Here is a 20,745-nt window from a genome sequence, read left to right on the forward strand (position 1 = left end):
GCAGCTCTGGCGCATGCGCCGCGGCCGCCGGGGGAAACGGCCGGGAGGGAGCGCGCCTGCGCCTCCTGACGTCACCGGGGGCGGTGGGGGCTCGGCGCCAGGGCGCATGCGCCTACGTGGGAGCACATGTGCGCGGCGGGTGGGGGCGGCGGGGAGCCGGCCGGGTCAAAGGGCGCGTGCGCACTGAGCGGATCAACGGCGAGCGGGTAGGGCGGGAGGGGTTAGCGGCCGTGCGCGTGCGCTGCGCCCTGCCCTGCCCCGCCCCGCCCCGCCCCGCCCCGCCCCGCGCCGCCCGTGCGGGGAGCGGGCGGGTGCAGGCGCTGCCGCCAGTGGCGCGCGCGGGCAAGGAAGGTCGCGTGCCGGCCGGAAAGGGCTGGGCCCGGCCGGCCCCGCGGTGCATGCGCGGGAGGGCTGCTTCCGCCGGGCGGGCGTCGTGAGGGGGTGACGCTCCCGCCCCCGGGCGGCGGCACGTCGGGGCCTTGCGCTGCGGGGGCGGCGCCGCCGTAACGGCGGCCGGGGGCGGTGCCTCAGCACGGCTGGGCCTGCGCCTCAGCACGGCTGGGCCTGCCGGGGCCGGGGAGTCCGTCCCGTCCGGTCCTGCCCTGCCCTGTTCCGTGTGAGGGTTTCAGGCTGCCGCACGGGAAACGGGCGTCCTCCCTCCCTGCGGCGGCTTGTCGGTGCCCCGCCGTGCTTCCCAGCTCCATGCTTCTGCTGGCGGGGACTGAGTCCTCGGGGCCGCGGCCGCGCTGCGCAAAGTTAGTGAGAGCTGTCTCCTGCCGGCGCGCCGGCTCGGGCCTCGCTGGGGAGTCGGGTTACTTATTTACTTATGTGTTTTCCCAAGGCCGGCTCGGTCGTTAGGTAACGTCACCGCGGCCCGCGGGCTCGCTGCGCTTGCACCAGTATTGAAAAGCTCTGTGCGCGTAGCTCGGCTGGCTCACCAGGAGCCCAGCGACGCCTTTAATTAACCCCCGAGCTGTGCAAACCAGAGCTACGCCTTTTCGGGGTTGTGGGCTTTGCTCAAAACCAGTAAAAGACGAGGAAAATTGGAAGCTGCATCTCCAGGAGGAGGATTGTCAATAGACTGGCAAAGCCAGTTTTAGCGGAAGCGGAGCATTTAGGTTCTGCTCTGGTTGTTCCTGAAGTTGAATGTGTTTGGTTGCTGTATTTTGTGTTAAAACATTAAAGTTTTGGTTGTAGATTGAATAGTGTCGGGAGTTAGCTGACCATCTTTTTGTAGTTTTAACGTGTGTGTAAGGCACCTGCCGTTATTCTAGGCAGTGTGAGTGGGGTGATAAAAGGCAATAATGTCCCATTAGAAGCTTGTCAAATGAGTAGTGTGACTTGTGCCATATAAAACATTTTTCAGAGAGAGGAAGCAATCCTGTGGATTTTGGAAAACCTGTGATGAGCATACTGTTGGTTTATTTTTAGCTAGCTTCTCCAGTCCTAAAAAAATGAAGCCTTTCACAAAAAAGGAGAGTATTTGCCTATCTTTTAGAATTCCATGGTTTTCTTATTGGCAACTAATTAAATGTGTCTCAGATTCTCACAGAAGAGTAGAATCCAATCAAACGTGCTTCATTCCTGTTAAACAAATTAGTACAAATGTAAGGCAAGAAGCCAGATCTTAGATTTGCAGAAGTCTTGGAGATAACAGCTCTTTTATGTTTAACGTAGTTTTTCTTCTGTGTGGGTTTTTTTTGTTTGTTTGTTTTTTATGTAGTTTCAACAGAAAGGAAGAATTGTCTGCATTTTTGTATCTCGTTTTATTTTCTTGTTTTATATTTTGTATCATTTTATTTTTATTTCACCAGCATTTGCCATCTCGGGTTTAAATAGAGTCGTAGGAGGGAGTACTTGTGGAATTTTGCTGTCACATGCAAAGGATTCCACTTGCATTCAGCAGCTGCTGCAGTTTTACTGCCTCTTGTTGGAGGTCACCAAACCCACGGCAGAACTGGCATCTCCCCATCTGTTTCATGGCAAAGTATGACGTCTTTGTTCAAACCCCCCACCCTGCAGTGGTCTTTTAAGCTGAGATACTGACTTTGCATTTGAAGCGGCTGACAAATGAACGTGTCCTCTTCTGCTGGCCCTGCTATAGCAATGGTTACTTCTGTTGGACGAGTAAAGCAAACTGCCAGAGTCAACAGTATCTTATAGTGAGGTTTGATGTGTTTTTATAGGAAAAATAAAAATCTCTAGTTTAAATACTGGTTTATAATGCCCTCCCTAGGATGTACTGTGTACTGTTCCTGTTTCTGCTCTCTCCCTTCCTTCCCTGGTTCTGTTCTTCAGCATACCTCCTTTCCTCAGACTGTCCTTTTCCATACTGCTGGCTTTTTCACACTGCTCTGTCATTGGCACCTGGGCATATTCTTACATGTTTTGTCTTGCCTAGGCATGTTCTTGCTCTTTCATGTGAGTTAGGTCACTCCATTTCTGTCCTCGGTGCTCCTGGATGGTGGTGAGAAAGAGCCTAGAGCATGGTAGGGCATTTCTTCTCTCTTGCCCAATTAAAAAAAATATAATTTGCAAGTTTTGTTCAGCAGAGAGGGACTTTTCGGTGATCTTGCTCTTAGCCTCTTAACAACGTACGACTTCAGAGTTTTCTAACACTAAATGCTATTGGCGCAGTAAAAATGCACTCTTAACCTTAGATGGGTATCCAGCAAAGTTCAAATTATTGTTCAAAAGCACTGAAACTTTCTCATTAAACATTTCTAGTATTTCTTCTTTCAGCAAAATAATACGCTTCTTGCGTCTTGTCCTCATAGATTGCACTCATTTTGCTTTGACTTGAAGCAAGGATATAATGGTTAGTAAAAGTTTGGCTGTCTACTCCCCCCACACCTCCATACTGTCACAAAGTGTTAAATGGGAAATTTGGATATCCTTTATGAGAGAAAAAACGTTCATAGCAGAAGGTAGATATAGTTAGCCGAGGGTGCACAAAACAACTGTCTTGTTCTCCTCCTATAACAAACACGTTAGGCCACATCTTGAAAACTAAGTTTAAGTGTTTTAAGGCAACAAGGAAGGATGGTTTTGTGGTTGAGGCACAAGATTTGCATTAAGCTTTAGATTCTGGTGCTGGCAAATTCTGCTAGTCATTTACAATTAAATCTCATAAAGGACTTGGATGCTTGCATGCTTGGTTCAGCCAACTGTCCACCCAGAACTGCAGTCCAGAGCCTCGACTGAGGCTTGGGGTCCAGAAGGGATCTTGGCAGGAGAGCCCTTGTTGAGTGTTACCTTATATTCTCATCTGGGTCTCTCCAAGATCCATTTTAGCTCTGCTGCTCCCAAGTTCTACGTGGTGGCTGATAAAAGTTGCTGTAGCACGCTTGTCTTGTCAGCTGGGCTTATTGCCCGGACCCAGTGTATTCCCTGTCATTGCAGGTGTTACACGTGTGTGGCTGGGCCTAGAAGTCGGTCCTCTTAACAGAAACTGCTTTTTTTGAAACCCCACACTCGAGATTTAGCTGGAAGACGTAACTCAGTGTTTCCTTTGTCAGCTTCGGAGAATCTAAGCCAAACAGCAATAGAATGAGGGGCAATAATTCTTTAATTATAAATCTTTGAAGTATTTCACAATCCAGATAAGATGACTTGCCTGATGGACACGTTGCCTCCTTTCAGTTAAATGTTAGTAGAACTACCAAATAGAAAAAAGAGCAAAGTTTACACAGCATTTTTTACTCACAGCAATTGATTAATATTTTAGACTATGCAGATATGTGTTTTCTAAACGTAAGTTCTACCAAAGTTAAATAAAGATCTTTTGTAACTTAAGGCCCTAAGCAGATACAACATTTTTCTTTTGTGCCAATGGTACTGTGATTTGTGAATGCCATTATTTTTTATTCTAGGCTATCATGGAAATAGAGAAGTTACTGAAATATGTTCAGACTTCAATAAATTTCTTCTCTGTTGCCTAGGAATTATGACTTTTTGATACACAATGGATTGCACTAAACTGTTGGAAATGATGCAAACCCAGCTTTGTAGTTAGCCACAGGAAGCATTTTAAAATTGTATCTGGAAAGTGCTAATATTGAAGATCAATTTTTTTTTTAAATTAACACAGCTGATAGTTGATTTTAAAAAGAAAGTTTTATTGTTCGGAATACACATGCTGTGTTTCTGAGTTCAGAAACTGCATGATCTTCTTCACATCTCGGCATTTTTCCTTTTCTGTTTAGCTACAGAGCAATGCCATGTGCTAAAATTGCATTGTGAAAGCTAAAACCTTGATGGTCTGTGTAAAGAGATAAGGAAGAACATGTACCTTTTGAAGGGGAGTGCCGGTTTCTTTAAACTGAGCGCCTAGCTGATAACGCTGTTTGCTTTTGGTAGCCTACTTAGTGCAGACAGGCTTTTCAGCACTAGGTAATCTTTTGAGCAGAGCCAATCCCAAATTCTGAGTAATTTGTTTAATAAAAAATAAAAAAGGAAGAAAACCTACATCAAGACCTCAGAGCTCTGTATTTTGAATCTTCTTGAATGTGGGCAAAAGCAGTTTTGCTTTGTTATTTTGGGGGCTATTTGATGAGTATTCTTCACTCATACAAAGAACTGTACGTCCATTTCCTGTACTGAACTTATGAAGGAGAAGTAATTTTGGCAATGAACAGGGAAAGAAGTGTCAGGCAATCATGACATGGGAAAGGTAATAGTTGATTACTTTGTAATGTGCCTGAGGCAAACAAAGCAACAGGTTTGTGTGGTGGGATTGTTTTCTCTGATGCCAAGTGCAGCTGGAGGAATGGGAAGGTACCGAGCTGAGTTTAGTACCTGAACAGGTAATCTGTTTCAGATGGGCATTGCTAAATTAGTGCATATACATGATAGTGATTTTTGTGCCCCTTTGTGCCCATCTGCTGCTCCCTATTCCAGCGCAAGTTGCTGTTGCTCTGCCACGTGCACACCGTGTGCACGATGGAGTGCCGGTCCTTTGTGTTGTGGGGATTTTGTGTGTATATTCCCTTTGCAAAAGGCTGATGGTAGTAGCATAAGAGCGTGTTGCCTGAGAGAAAACATGGACCTTCACTGGACCAGCTGCAGTTCATTCATTTGCCATGAGAACCGGAAGGACCAAATTGCAAAAGATGCTTTGGCCAATTTCTCTACGTAAAGTCCTTTAGCTGTTCACTAAGACTAGAGATTGCCTGTATGCAGGACATACTTCTGTGTTTCTTACTCCATGGATGATACTTTCCCCTTAACTTTTCTCACAGGTCTCAGTCCAGGCCGTTTAACCATTTTATCATAGTCCTGCCACCTTTGAATCACTAGCCTGGCATCTTCTAACCCAGTGCCAAAACCCAGCTGGCTCTGAAATGTCAGCCTGCCGCTCCTCTAGCGCAGCCCTGCAGCCCGTAACTAATTATCCCAATTCACATGGTGAGCCAAAGAAAAGTGCAAGGACTGTTTGAAAACGAAGTACAAATTGGAAAAAACAAAAGGCAAAATGAAACTGAAGTGGAATCTGATCCACAGACCTGCGTGAAACTGAGCCAGGGAGAGGGCAGAGAGGCAGGGTGGTGGGGCTGGTCTGGTCTCTGTGCATGGCCGCACTGTGCCTCCGGCAGCCTGGTGCTGCTGCACTGGGGTGGGTCTGCGGCAGCAGCGTGGCATGGGAAGGATGCCTCTTGAGGACAGCGTGTGCAGGGCTTGGAGACACCGCTCATGCACAGCATGAGGAGTTGGCTGGTGATGATGAGCCCTTACGGGACCCTCAAAATGAGGGTCATACTTGAGTGAGCTCTTATTGAGTCTGTGCTGGCTTGACTGAACTGTCACTCCTTGCCTTGGTCTATGCCTGTCTGCTCCACAATACCGCACCCACCTCAGGACCTTGCAGATCCGCTTGCCAGGCTCCCCTCTCCCACTGCCAGTGCAATTTCTGTGCTGTGCTCACCTTTCCAGCATGACTTGAAACCATTGCATCAGTTGCAGGAGGGTCTGGGCAAACATCTTCTGGAGGAGTCGGACACAAGACCTGAGATCTGAGGCAGGAAAAGACCTGCATATAGCAGGTGCCCAGAGAGAAGGTGCAAACAGGATTGAAAGACTCTGCATTTGAAGGAGGCTGGTGACACTGAGGATAAAGGGGCAGGTGGAGAGCAAGAAGGAACAGATGATGAAACCTTCAAGGTAGCTGTACGAGGTGCCATGAAACCCTGGCCTGGACACATGATGACAGAACCTGCATAAAGCTTGCTAGTATGAAGTAAAACCATCATGATTGTTTGGACAAATTTGATCCACCATGAGGAGTTTATACCAGTGAGTGCTTCATGTCACACGCTGCTTTTAACCCAATTTTAGGACATTACAGCTCATTTTATTGTATCATCAAACTGTGGCCCTTGTGTGAAAGGAGCCAGCCAACTTGCCCATAGCATGATGTGGGCTTTCTGGCCAAAACTGACCCTGTTTCCCTCTCCACCACTGATGCCACAGCAGAGTTTTTCTCTCAGTTCAAAGGGATCATACTGGCAATTAGTAACTGCTTTATAATAATGCTCTTACCTGTAAGAGGTGGGAAGTAGGGTACTGCCATTGTTAGGTTGGACTCGATGATCTTAAAGGTCTTTTCCAACCTAAATGATTCTATATATCATAATAACTGTTCAGTTCACGTGTATTTTGTGGTGTCTGTGGCTTCCAATGCATTTTCTTACAGTTGGGACCCAACATGGCCAAACCTGGTGTTTTTGGAGAAGACTGGGAGTGTGGCCCTGCCCAGCCATCCTTTAGAGGGCACTGACTGACCGTTTGTGGTTCCACGAGCAGCAGAACATACCCAGGGACTTGCTGCCCCTGAGAGGAGAAGGAGCATTCCCCTTTCCTGCTCCCTTCTTCCCTTGTCCTCACGGCTTTCTCCCCTTCTCCAGCCCATGCAGTCCTGACCACTTTCCTCTTAAGGGTTGGTTGGTTGTAGGGTTGGGGGTTGTTTTTGCAATGAGTTAGTTTCGGATGTTCTAGTGACTTAAATCTGCTTGCAGAGTCGGAGCTGACCCAAGATAAGCAGCAGGGTTGGTGCCCAGGGACAAAGGGAGACTGTTCCAGTGCTGATAAAATGTTAATTGGCCTTCTAGCCTCCTGTGAAACGATGTCCTTTGCAGCACAATTCTGGAGGAATAATTAGCACTAGTTGTTTGGTCACCCTGTTTTACCCAAAAAAGGGGGAGAGTGGAAGGGAAGGAGAGAGACGAAAGGGCTGATTGTTGGTGAAAGGGCTGAAGAGAGAGATGATGTGTTGAGAGGGACTTCAGGCCCCGGGGCTGGGAAGTGATCTGATGGGAAGAGGATTTCAGTGACTGCCAGGAGGAGGGGGAGCAGACCCTCTTCCAGAGCAAGAGGGATTTGACCAAGAGCCCTAAGAGGTGCCTGGGACAGGATTTAACATCTAACATGTTTGGCTTCTGTCCCATTTCTCCCTGCAAAAGGGGCAGGGCCCAACTAGTGTGGAAAATAGATGGTGGGTCTCTGGCTAAGCACCTCTGTCTCTCTGAAGGCCCAAGTCTGTTATCAGTGTTAAATAAAACACACTTCATTTTTGTGTCTTGTAAGGGCATCGATTTTAAACTCCTAGAGCTGCCTCCATCCCTCTTGCCAGGTTAGCTTCTTTCCCCTTGGGCTTTGTACGAGTCTGCAAAGAAACAAAGTCAGTGAGCGGAGGAAGAGGAGAGCTGGGCTGGAAATGGAGCAGGAGCTCTCGTACCCACCGAGATGACCACAGGGGTGGTCCTTGGCCCCTCAACAGCTTCTGCTCCCAGCTGAGAGGGATTCTGCTCCCCCTGATATGGGAGTCAAACCAGTCCCGTCACCTGCAGCCCCAAAGGGCAGGTAACAAAATACCAGGGAATGCACAAATTAGCAAATGACGTCACACTGTACAAATTGTCCACCCTTCCTAGGGAAGACGACTCACTGCCTTACGTTGACACCGGGGAGCTGAAGCAAATAGACAGTTATTTTCACGCATGTGTTGAACTGGGACCGCTTGAGTCCCAGTCATCCCTGCAGAAGAGCAGAGCAAACATGGTGGCTGCTGGAGCCCGTGGCAGAGGCTGCTTGTGGGTGGCTCAGAGGCATCTGAACGTTTCAGTGCTTTCTGCTTTCTAGAAACATTCATCCTGCTCTGAGCATCCATACCTCAGTGTCCATTCATACCTTCTATGCGCCTGCCCAGCTTATGGCTGTTTTAGTGAGAAATACCAAACCGTTAGTTGTGATGGTGTTCTGTTGCCACTCCAGCTCACTCGAGAGCCTCCTGGTGAATGCTTGGTGAGGGCTTACTCCCCTAGGCTTACGTGCTTGGTGAAGGTAGTGAGAGCCAGATGCAGGTGACTTGACCCAGAGAAGCGAGTTATCAGCAGTCTATTGCAACATCAGCCTCACTTAGCCTTGGCCAGGACTGGGTGCCCATGGGTGTGATGTGCAGCACGAGCTCTGCTTCACACTGTGCTGAGAGCTGGGAGGAGAAGGGGAGGGCAAAGCATGGCATCAGGGCTGCCTATAACACATCCAAAATGGGACTGGAAGAAAGGGAGCAAGGAGGGGATTACATCTAGCCCAGCACTGCAGGCTTAGCTCAAAGCAAGGACTTTAAAAGTAGCTATGATACTCCCTTTGCTTGGACGGCATAGTCCGGGGAGCATCCTTGGCTACTCTGAGGCACTCTTCCATCCCAGTTCCTGCTGCCCTCACTCGCTCTCCTGCTGCCTTCCCCCCAGATCTGTACGTGCTGTGTCTGTACAAGTGACAGAGCCCCCTGAAGAAGCACAGGACGTTAGCTGCCAGCCATCGAGGACGTGGCAAAGTCCTACGGACATGGCTGCTTAAAATGAAAGGTGAACCATTAAATAGCCAGTGACTCTTAACTGCAGTAGCATGAGTGCAGTTAAACCCAAAGAGAGAGGAAAGCGAAGTAGAAACAGCTACTAAAAATGACATTGCAAAAACAATCCAAAGAAATATCATACAAACCTAGGAAAAGGAACTGTCTTTTCACGCAGTGCAAGCTGCCACTTTTGGAAAGCATCAGGAAACAAGCTGTTGAGTGGTGGAATGGATAAAACTGGGCTCCCAACCTCCCCTGAGCTGCCCGGCCCGCTAAATCTTGCTGCCAGCAATGCCACTGCTGGGCCAGAGGCAGGCGGTGGTATGGCCATCCCGGCTGTGCCCACATGCTGAGGGGCGGCTGGTGCGTGTGCCGAGCAGCAATTCGTCTGCCATCAAACCAAGCTCCTACCGGCTGAGCTTGGCCTCCCTTTCCATGGACAGGGTCACTGATATGGGTCTCTCTCTCTTCTCTGCCCAGCCACCGATTGTCAGTAAATTTATAGGAACTCCAGTATATCTGAGGCATCTCGGGTAAATTTAATCAAGGTATACCTGGGGATATTGGGGAAAAAACAGGCAGACAGGCCTTGGTATTATACAAGTCTCTTGCCTTTAGGAAATGCACACTAAAAATGACTCCTGAGCTCAGAAAAGCGGCGAATGGTTCCGGCTGTTGCAGGGTGCCAGAGACTGAGCCACGTAGATGCACTCTGTGGCACAGAGGCACCTGGCACCTTTGCCAAATGCGACCCATGCTGGGCATGCAGCACTGGAGGGGAGGTCCAGCCAGCACAGGGATGGCTGCCCCAGCGCAGGTCTTCACCTGGTGGGAATCTGCTGCTGCCATCTTCCCCTGCTCTCAGCCTGGGCTGTGTCTCTTGCAAGGTGTGAAGGTCTTGCACAGGTCAGATGTCCCAGTGCTGAGAGCAGGGATGCTCAGGTATTTCAGAGGACTTGAGTGTGAAAGTCTTTGGGAACGTGCACTTTGATTTGGATAGGCAGAAATGCAAAGGCAAACAACAGGGCTTTGACGGTCACAAGGATCTGGCTTACACATAGATATAGACCGGTTTCTACTAGGTTTTTTTTTTTGTGCCAGATATTTTTCTCCATAAGAACAAGCCTGTTTCATCCAGCTGCACCTTCCAGCTCTGCTGCTGATGTTTTCATCCTCTTTGCCTACGGTGCACACTGCATGGGCAAGAAGAAGCAGGTATCAGTACAGCGCGCTGGCAGACTCCCAAGGGATCTGCAGTAAACAGTGAGCACAGTGATCCAAAATCATCTTCCATATCGTGTTAGCAAAGTACAAAGCCTGAGGGCGCTGATGCTAGCGTAGCTGAACAGGGAGGACTGGGCGAGCTCTAACTCCTCCGTGTCTTTTCTGACAGCGCTGCCCCGTGGGGCTCACGCCGGGTTTTGTTCAGCAGTCCCTGCGCTCCCCAGTGCTGCAGCCGACTTTGCGTGGCAGCAGCGCAGCCTTCCTGGAGTGAAAAGGAGGATAACAACAACCTCTGCCTCCTGCAACGGTGCCACTGCAGCCAGGTTACTGATCTTCAGAACCAAGTTATCGCTGGCTTAGCTGTTTTGCATAAAAGCAATCCCCCTCCCCCATCTTCATAAGACCTGGCTGGGCAGCTCAGACTTAACAGCTCAATTTCTCCACAGGGGCACAGCCAGGATGTTGTCAGATTATAATCCAAAAACTCCCCAAATCCAGCTGGAAGTCATCACAAAAATCGCCGCAGAAACTAAGAAGAACAGCTCCTTAGGAGAAATATCTGCAGCTACCCTTGGGCTACGGGAATGTGGAGCTGAAAAACAGGGCTGGCTTCCCAGGGCTCTACATTCTCACTTTCTGAGTAATCCTATTGATTTTGAGAGTGAAAACAGTCCTGTATTCTGCTCCAGAAGGACCAACCCCAGTAAGGCACGAGTCTCCCAACACAGACTACTCCCAACACAGGAAGCTCTGCTGCTAATTAGCTTTGTCTTTCCTTATTTTCTATATAATTCTACGTGTTTGCTCCAACTTCACGATAGATGAAGCCTTCTGCCACTGTAGCCAAATGGTGGCTATTTGGGGCTGGAACACCCTGATGAAAGGCTTTCTCTTCTGCATTTTGTTATCTTGGAAAGAGATTTACCTCCACGTTGTACTCGATGTCCAATTACCCGTACCTGTCGCCCGTCTCAGCACTTTGATTTTCCTGCCTATCCCCTCTCCGCCTTTGTTCTTATCACAGGGCCCCCATGAAAGCCAGCATTTTTACAGCCAGGATTTACCCACTAATTCCTGCTGCTGGGGAGCAAACAGAGGCCCTGACACGTATCACTTGGTTTATCAGAAAGCAGGGTTGTATGGTGAGAAACCGCAGAAGGCAGGAATACACAACTGGTTGTGCAGCTCCCTTCCCTGAAGGAAAGAGTTTGCCGTTACCCTAAACAGAGCAAGTCGGAGCAGCCAGGCACCCTGCGCTCCTTCCATGCTGCTATCCCCCGGCTGCACCACAGGGGAAGAAAACACGGGAGAAGGAGATTTCCTGGAGATACTGAGTCCTGGCCAAGGCAACAGGCTGCTGGCACATGGTGTAGGCAGGGCACAGTCTCAGGCCATCTCCGAGCACCTCTGAGCAACCTGCAGAAAGTACTTGATGCCAGCCAAAGGGCCATGGGGAGAGCTGAATGCAAGTGCCCGGGTGGGTGAGACCCCTCGCTCAGCTGGCTGCCAGCGCTGCTCCTGGTGGCGGGGCTCTCTGCAGCCTCCCTTTCCTCCCCTTGCACCGCTCGCACCACAGGCATCTGCAAAGCGCTTCTCTTTATCCTCCTTTTCCCCTTTGCAAGATGGTCAGAAGAAAAGCCCCACCCAAGAGTTTCCTGTTCTCCGAGTTACCTTTTTTGGTTTTTTAAATTTCATTATTTTGTTTCTCACTCAGCTTCCTGCCAGATCCCTGGCTGTTCGCTCGGGCTGTTTGGAGCCCCTTGGTCGCTGCCCCACTCTCTGCTGGCACAGAGGTTTGTGGCCAGGACGTGGTTGCAGAACATGAACCACCAGATCTCAGAGCCTGGCACAGCTTCCCATGCCCCAGCCCTCCACCTGCAAGCAGCTACTGGACCAGTGGTTTTGAGCCACAGCCTGTTTTTTAAGCGTTTCCTATTGTCATTGTGGAGATTCTGCGTGATTTCTTTCTCAGTTGCTGAGGAAATCCGATTTGAAGACAAAATGGGAGCAGAGGGGTCCGAGCTTGGTCTTATATTTGCTGCAGAACATCCCACGTCCCATCAAGGGGCTGGAGCACATGCTGTCTCCTTGTGCCAGTCACAAAATGGAGAGTGCCATGCATCCGCACCCGAGGATGATTTCCATACTGAACATCAGTAGGTGTCGCAAATAACATGCCAGTGAGGGCATCTGTTGGAAATAAGCTATGCCTATATTTTTGGCCCAGTTACCCTTTCTTTTCTGGACTGTCAGGCAAGCAGCCAGCACTGTGATGGCCAGACTCTGCTGCAAGTGGGGGGACACTGTTGGAGCCCTTCTGGGATATGCGACCGCTCCGTAAGCCCATGGCTGCAGTGGGCTGGAGGAGATGCGCTCAGCGCTTTTCACTTGGTCAACGAGAGAAGGTCCTTATGCCCTGTGCAGATGACCTTCACATAGGTGGCAGGCAGGGAAGTTTGCCTTGGTTTTGGAGCCAGGAGTGAGTATCTTGGCAAAATACAGATCTTAGGCTAGGGACACAGAATTTAAAGCAATCAATGAAGTTAAGTTAGCAAGTTCCTGTCCATCTGCTGAGCTTGGCCTGACCCTGAACAAGGTAACATGTTTCAGATTACCAGAGCTCCCAAGTTACTGTCCATCAGCTGAACCATCGGTTGGACTGATCTGCTGTGCATGACCCCAGTGATGAGTGATGGTCTGAAACCCAAAAGGAAGTGGGAGCCTGTTGCAACCACTCTGGAATACCTGGCTGGGTCTGGGCGTCCATGTCTGTCCCGTATTGCGAGGGTCTTGCAATGAAGTGCTCCTATACATCCATGTCTCCGACATCTTTGAAAAAATATGCAAGCAACAGGATGGTGCACGGGCTGTTTCCTTTGCTATAGACATAGTTACACTCTCAGTGAAGCCTTCCCAATAGAAATGAATAAATGATACCCCCCATTCCCAGCTTTGGTGTGAGAGCCAGCCCACAGAGGCTCTCCTGGCTCTCCTCCTGCCTTTCTTTAGTCCAATATCATAGTAATGGCACGAAGCCTTCCTCCCTGCTGTGAACAGGGATTATGGTAGCCAAGGCTGCATTATACGCCGTCATCTCAAGTATCAGGACAACCAGTTAAAAACAATTACCTTCTCCATCTCCCAGCTCTTCCCCTTGTGCCTTTCAGCTAGCTGCACCAAGAAAATCTGCGTTTCCTAACAAAAGAGCCTTGTTCTCCACTGCTGTTTCGACTAGGATCGAGTGTCAGTGGTATGCCTGCCTGCTGCGTCCCCCGTGAGCGCTCGGCTCGGGGTCTGCCCTGCCGGAGCACGGGGGTCAGAGAGCTGACGGGGATTTTCCGTCTAGCTGCCATCCCTGCCCTCGCACGTCACTGTGAACGGCAGCCAGAAAGAGGTGGCCAGAGACAGCGGTGCCAAGATGCAACTCCCAGGCATTACCACTGCTGCTATTTATAATTTTTCCTGTCTGTGCCATGTTGATGAGATAATGGGATAGCTGTTTTGCTAGGCAAGCTGTATTTTTTTTACCACCGATATCTATTGCTTTGTCATCATTTCCTTGCTTTAATAGGAAGCCCTTTTTTCTTTTTTCATGAAATGCCTCACTAATTCCTATAAATAAGAAGGGTGAGGCACATACTGGAGCAACTTAAAATGTTTGCAGTGAAAACCAGTGTTAAAGGCCAGAGGTGTATGGACTGGGAACTGACCGCTTGGACCATACTCACCACTTCATCACTCTGAAGATCCATATCCAGCAATGGCAGTATTTGCCACTTGATGGCTCCTCCTTCATGGGTTGCTGGTGGCCTGATCCGGAGGGTGCTAGCCCCTTACGCTAACTCTTGTGGGAATCTTCGTGTGCTTTATACGGGGCACGTCGTCACTTTGCTGGACCGAGGCTGGAGCTGTACAACAGAGCCTGCCAGGTAGACCTGTCTAGTCATTAGTTTCTCTGGCAGCAACAAGGATTGAAGCGTTTCTCTAAAATCCAGTAACGATCTGGAAGGGAATGAGAGCCTATCTGCAGGAGCCTGCCTGGAGAGCTGAATGGAGGGTTATAGCCCTATGACACCGTTTACAGAAGGTTGGCTCAAGAGCTTTATAGCTAATTAACACTCCCTGCAGTTTCACGGGCTTTGCCACAGCAATATGTTCTTGCAGGTGGTGTATGTCCTAACTGGTGCTTCAGATTCAAAATCTTACGGATAGAGACGCAAACAGGGAGCCAACAGGTATTCAGAAGAGGACCATCCACTGAGGACAAGGAGAGAGGGTAGCCCTTCCAAAAAATGAGGTCACTGGAAACATGCCTACGTTCATGCAAGGTCTGTTGCTGAGCCTGAATCTGTTCCAGTCTGGCACTCTGCCCAAAAACACTGCCTTCTCTTTTGAAAAGCAGAACTACAAATTACAGGTGGGCTTGAACCAGAAGCCGGGATCTCAAAAATCCCATGTTTCTGGAAACATCTGATTCGTGTCCAAAATTTGCTGCTGGCCTCTGCTTCACTACATCTTAAGACTGAACATGTGAGGATGGGCTCAGCTTCCCCCAAGCTGTGTGGATCTGGAGACCTCTCTTATTTCACCTATACAACTACTACTTTAGCCTGAATCTAACCAACATTTATTTGACAGGCTGAATTCAAGCTGCCGGTTACAAGCCTACATCGCGAGACGTCCTTTCTCCTGGAAGCCGCAGAATCCTCCCTGCAGACCTGGGCAGCTTGTCCCCCCAAAACAACGTGGGATGGAAAGTCACATTTGGGGTATGTGACTTAAAAGGGAGTTTAAGAAAGTTGTCTCTCCCAGCTTTTTGTCCCATGATGTCTTGTACCATGTAGGTGACCACAGCAATCCAGAACGGCTTATTTTATGTGAAAAAGCTGATTGCTCCTTCCTTGAGCTCTCCTTCAAGCTCCACTTTTTAGACAGTTAATTGCCATCCGCGTTCTGTGAGCAATGAATCAATGGCACACAGATCTCGGATCACAGCCTTTACCCCTTCTCTGGCTTCCTCCCTGCTGCTTTGCACCCCTCAGAGGTTTTAAAAAGAAGGTAACAGCAGAACAGGGAAGGTTGTCCAGAACTGCTGATCTCCTTTTGCTGAACCCCAAATGGTCGTGTCCTGCAACCCTCATGGAGCAAGGGAGGATGCTGCCACACCTTTAAACTCCTTTTATTTTCCTGGCAGCGCTGCCCCTCTGCCCGGGGGGCTGAGGTCTTTTGGGGTCCTGCCATCCCCTTTCTTGTGGCACAGAGTGGGGGGTGCTCTTCCTTCTGTGTTAAAATGTGCAAAACAATGGCACTTGAGGATAGCCTCGCCTCTAAACCATCACAGAATCACTGAATCACAGAATCGTACAGGTTGGAGAAGACCTTTAAGATCATCGAGTTCAACCGTAAACCTAACACTACCAAGACCACCAGTACACCGCGTCTATAAGCACCTCATCCAAACGTCCTTTAAATACCTCCAGGGATGGCGACTCAACCACTTCCCTGGGCAGCCTGCTCCAATGCTTGATAACCCTTTCAGTGAAGAAAAATTTCCTAATATCCAGTCTAAACCTCCCCTGGCGCAACTTGAGGCCATTTCCTCTTGCCCTATCACTTGTTACCTGGGAGAAGAGTAATGCGGTGCCCTGGCGGGGTGTCCAAGATTGCTCCCGGTCGGACAGGAGTAACTGAATTAAAAAGCCTCAGCCTGCTCCCACCGGCCCCGTGGTTCATCCCCCAGGCATGGTCCCCAGACGTGTCCCCCAGGTATGGCCCCTGTCTCCGCAGGCTGCCAGTGGCACACAGGGTGGCTGTGCCCGACGGCCGGGGCTGGGCTGGGTGCAGGCAGAGGAGCGGCCGGCGTTGCCTGTTCCTGTCTGCTTTTAAGTAGGGAATAAGCGTGAGAGCATCAGGGCTGGGCAGGGGGTGCCTGGCGGAGGAGGGGATGGGAGCAGGGGCGGAGGGACAGGGTCGGGCAGTGGGACAGGGTAGGTGAGGCATGGTCACCCCCCAGGGAGCTGGCTCGCAGGGCTGCCTTTGGAACATACCTTATCTCGGTGCTCCCTGGTTCTCAGACATCTGCACTTTATCACTTCAATTCCTCGTTTCCTGGTTTTCAGCAATCTGGCCTGCGCGGTGGCAGAGGCAGCACTGGAGCAGCCCCAGGTTTGCTGGGCTGTTTTCACGGCAGCATTGCAAACAGACGCTGGAGGTGCCTGGCTGCAGCGCAAAACCACGGGGGCTCCTCCGACCACAAGTGCTCAGCCCAGCTCCCAGAAATCAGAGTTGCCTCTGCAGATCCGGCCCCATCTGTTGAGAGGCCTCGGATCCGCTGTGACAGACTAAGGGCTGGGGAGCGGTTTTATTCAGCAGGGAGCTCTGGTGTGCTTTGTCCAGTTGAAATCAATGGCGTTGCTGGTGGCAAGCGTGGGTGAACAGGACCCTTGTGCGCTCCTGAAGAGACTCGTGAAGAAATACGGGCAAATCCACTGTCTGCCCAAACTGAGAGGCTGCTGAAAGCCCACTTTTAACCCTTTTTTTGGTTCCAGGGGTGGAGTTTTTAATACAATATTTTGTCAGCAGACGAATACCTGTTGAGAACTACAAGGTCATTGCCAGGGCGTGCAGAGATGCAGTTAGAAAAGCAAAAGATGAGCTCCAATTGGAATTGGCCAGAGGTGTCAAAAACTACAAGAAAGTGTTCTTCAGGTATGTAAACAACAAGCAGAAACAGAAGGAAAATACTGGCCTGCTGTTAAACAGGAGCGCTGAGTTAGTCACCAACAATGCTGAAAAGGCAGAGGTTCTCACCACTTTCTTCACCTCTGTCTTTACCAGCACTGTTGGGCCCCAGGCCTTGGGAACAGAAATCCCGGTTGATGCGAACACAGACCCACCGTCAGCGAAGGAAGAGCTGGTATGTGAACTAGTACAGGAGCCGGACCCCTACAAATCGACGGGCCCTGACACGATCCACCGGAGGGTGTTAAGGGAGCTGGCTGACGTCGGTGCGAGGCCGCTCTCCATAATCTTTGAGAAGTCGTGGAGACCAGGGGACATCCCAGAAGACTGGAAGAAGGCTAATGTCACCCCCATCTACAAGAAGGGCTTAAAGGAGGATCCAGGAAATTATAGGCCCATCAGTCTTACTTCAGTCCCTGGGAAAGTTGTGGAACGAATCCTCTTGGGGGCTGTCCCAAGTCAAATGAAGCATGTGATTGGGAAAAGCCAGCATGGATTCACCGAGGGCAGATTGTGCCTGACAAACCTGATCGCCTTCTACAACAAAGTAACCTGCTCGGTTGATGTGGGGTGGACATTGTGTACCTGGATTTCTCCAAGGCTTTTGATATGGTTTCCCACAGCCTCCTTCTTGAGAAACCGATGTGTTACGGTCTAGAGAAGTGGTCTGTGCGGTGGGTGGGGAGCTGGCTGACAGGCTGCACCCGGAGCGTGGTGGTACATAGCTCCTGTTCAAACTGGCAACCTGGCACAAGTGGGGTCCCCCAGGGATCGATATTGGGGCCAATGCTGTTTAATATCTTCATAAGTGATCTGGATGATGGGATCAAGCGTACCCTGATGAAGTTTGCCGATGATACCAAACTGAGTGGGGAAGTGGACACTTCAGAAGGGAGAGCCACCCTGCAGGAAGAGCTGGACAGGCTGGAAGAGTGGGCTAACAACAACCTTATGAAGTTCAACAAAGGCGAGTGTAAGGTCTTGCACCTGGGAAAACATAATCCAGGAGTGCAGCGCAGGCTGGGACCTACCCGGCTGGGGAGCAGCTCTGTGGAAAGGGACGTGTGGGTCCTGGCAGACAACAAGCTCAGTATGAGTGAACAGCGTGCTGCTGCGGCAAAGCAAGCCCACGGGATGCTGCGTTGCATCAACGGGGGCATCACCAGCACAGAGAAAGAAGTCATTATCCCACTCCACGCAGCGCTTGTCGGGCCACACCTGGAATACTGTGTTCAGTTTTGGTCCCGCTATACAAAAAAGAGATGGACAGGCTGGAGAGGGTCCAGAGAAGGGCCACAAAGATGAGCAAAGGACTGGGAAGCCTGCCATATGGGGAAAGGCTGAGAGAACTGGGTTTGTCCAGCCTTGAGAAAAGCAGGCTTAGGGGAGGCCTTATCACCACGTTCCAGTATTTAAAGGGCAACTACAAAGAAGATGGAGACTCCCTTTTTACAAGGAGTCACATGGAAAAGATGAGGGCTAATGGGTACAAGTTACTCCCGGGGAGATTCCAATTGGACACAAGAGGAAAATTTTTTACAATGAGAACAGTCAGCCATTGGAATAATCTCCCCAGGGAAGTGGTGGATTCCCCAACATTGGACACTTTTAAGATTCGGCTGGACAGGGTGCTGGGCCATCTTGTCTAGACCATGCTTTTGCCAAGAAAGGTTGGACCAGATGATCTTTGCGGTCCCTTCCAACCTGGTATTCTATAATTCTGCGATTCACTTCATTATTAGTGGGAGCAAGGCTTACAGCTGGTCTTGAACTCAGAGAGATTTTTAGGTCCTCCTACCTCCAGCAGAAGCTACCTGTACCCGGCACCTCGGCAGAGGCAGCCTGAGGCGGCCCCGCTTCGCCCTTCCTTCCCCAGCACACTGGGGGCAAGGCTGCTCGGGGAGAGCTGGGAAGAACAACACAGTGTATTTGCTGCCGTGTTTTAAGCACAAAGAGGTACCAGGCTATGATTATCTTCCATGAGGATGTGAACAGATGAAACACGGTGTAATTTATGATTCTTATGTTAAAATTGCAATGCTCGAGCTGCTCAGCTGGCTGAGGATCGAGCGACAGCAGCAGCCTGCAGGTCGGATTGCAGCAGGCGTTGAAGTTTGAGGGATGCTCAAGGGCAGGCTCCTCTTGCTCCTCAGATCTGCACGGCATTTGGTGAGGTTTATGTGGAGATGATCGTCTCACCCTCCATTTTCAGTGGGAGAGTTTGCCCTGGGCTTCCCCGGGAGCGTCGTGGGGAGGTGCGAGCGGGGACCAAGAGCAGGTCGCGAGAACAGTCCTTGCAGTGCCGTGTGTGCCTCTGTCAGCCTAATTAAAGCCTAATAATTAGGATTGCCATTCTCTTTATCTTTAATTATGAGGTAGCGCTTTATTTTAGAGGGCAAAAGTAAGCCTGTAATTACCTTGTACGATTACTCAGTCATTAGCCAGTCTCTGACGCTGCAGACACCCAGGAGAGCCCTGTCACGGGGCTACGTGGGCTGGACGGGACCCCTGGCAAAACCATCCCATCCTCTTACCCAGAGCACGCACAGCCCCCGTGGGGGACGAGGAAAAGCACGAGGCTCCAAGCACGAGCAAACGACCCTTGGCAGCGAGGCGCAGCCATCCAGGAGCCTTTGGCTCAGCCTCTGTGGGCTGCCAAGGCCTTGCCGTCCCGCGTCCCCAGCGCGCCCAGCCCAGATGCTTTCACCCGCACAGGCACGGGCCGGGTCTGCCAGCTCCGAGCGCCGACCACGCTGCCGCCCCACGCTTGCTGGGAGCAGCCTCGTGCCGTAGGGCATTGCCGAGCACTGCGGTGCACAGCAATACGCAAACTGCTGAGCAGCATCAGCCAAGAAACTAATGTGTTTTAAACAAATTATTTAATAAAGAAAGAGTGGAGCAGTGCAGAAGGCTGGTGTGAGCAGCCCTGTGCTTCTCCGCCATCCGTCCCCAGCCCATGCTGGTGCTCAGGGTTGTTCTTCCCCAGGGGCAGGAGGTGGCATTGCCTCTGCCCAGGCAGGTTGCAGCCCTGCCTGCCTCGCTCAGATCTGGAGGACCGAAGAGTTTCTGCGGTCACTGCAGCGAGAGCCAAATGGGGCTTCGCTGGGCACGAGGGAGGAGAGCAGCGCTTTGGTGCAAGGGGCAGCTTGGCGTCGACCCGGCTGCCTGGTGCCCCGCGGACTCACAGCCGTGCTTAAAGCATGTTGGATGGGTTAATTTTTCCTTCTGCTGAAAAGCCCTGGACAGGTGGAAACCCTGTTCTCAGCTTAGCCTCCATCACTGCCTGCTGCCTGCACCCCACGCTCTGCCAGGCACGGGGAGGTCTCTCGTCCTCCCTCTCACCCCCGCCAGTTTTGCTTCTTTAGCTGAGCCGTTCCGGAGGCTGCCTGGTATTTCAGTCACTGAAGAAATTAGTAACCGATTTATATAACATCTCGTGTGACTGCAGGGTCTTCACAGAGATGCAACTGCGAACAAGTACGCTATTGTCAGAATAAGAAAAAGCTGCCAAAAAACCCACCCCGTGGTTAACCGTGGGAATCCCATTGCCAGGCCAGATGCCACCCCGCTGTCTCGCAGCGGTGTCTGTACCTGTGTGCTGTGGCCGTGTCCCGTTTTGCTGCAGCTGTGTCCCGTTTTGCTGCAGCCCAGCTCTGCAGGCGAGGCCCCAGCAGCCGCCTTAGCTCGTCCTTCCCGGGGCCGGAGCAAGCTCCCTCCTTGAAAAGGAGCTTCTGCTCTCCCCTGTTTCTACAGGCTTCAGGCTGGGCTTTGTCCCAGCAGCACAGCGCTCAGCACCAAGATGTCTGCTCAACCAGAGCCCGTTCACACCAGCGTCGCCTGCCAGTGCTAGCAGCACCTCTCCTGCAGCTTCTGCCTGGGTGCGGGGATGGTCCATGCCCAGCAGAGGCAGGAGGCCGTGGGTCGCA

General features: G+C 50.8%; 1 protein-coding gene across 2 annotated transcripts; it reads left to right on the plus strand.

The window, feature by feature from the left end:
• The first annotated feature begins 545 nt into the window (after positions 1 to 545).
• Positions 546 to 20,439, plus strand: LOC142406317 (uncharacterized). 2 transcript variants are annotated; one of them, XM_075495061.1, is made up of 4 exons: positions 546 to 14,495; positions 14,717 to 14,847; positions 16,661 to 16,786; positions 16,916 to 20,439. In XM_075495061.1, the coding sequence occupies exons 1-4, from the start codon at positions 14,388 to 14,390 to the stop codon at positions 17,475 to 17,477; spliced, it is 927 nt and encodes a 308-aa protein (XP_075351176.1). In that variant the 5' UTR covers positions 546 to 14,387; the 3' UTR covers positions 17,478 to 20,439. The 2 variants fall into 2 exon arrangements, 1 of the variants encoding a protein (XP_075351176.1); XR_012774538.1 differs by lacking the exon at positions 16,661 to 16,786 and having other exon boundaries at positions 546 to 14,847; positions 20,268 to 20,439.
• Positions 20,440 to 20,745: the final 306 nt, after the last annotated feature.

This window comes from Mycteria americana, chromosome 2 (genome assembly GCF_035582795.1).
Source record: "Mycteria americana isolate JAX WOST 10 ecotype Jacksonville Zoo and Gardens chromosome 2, USCA_MyAme_1.0, whole genome shotgun sequence".
Taxonomy (NCBI): Eukaryota; Metazoa; Chordata; class Aves; order Ciconiiformes; family Ciconiidae; genus Mycteria; species Mycteria americana.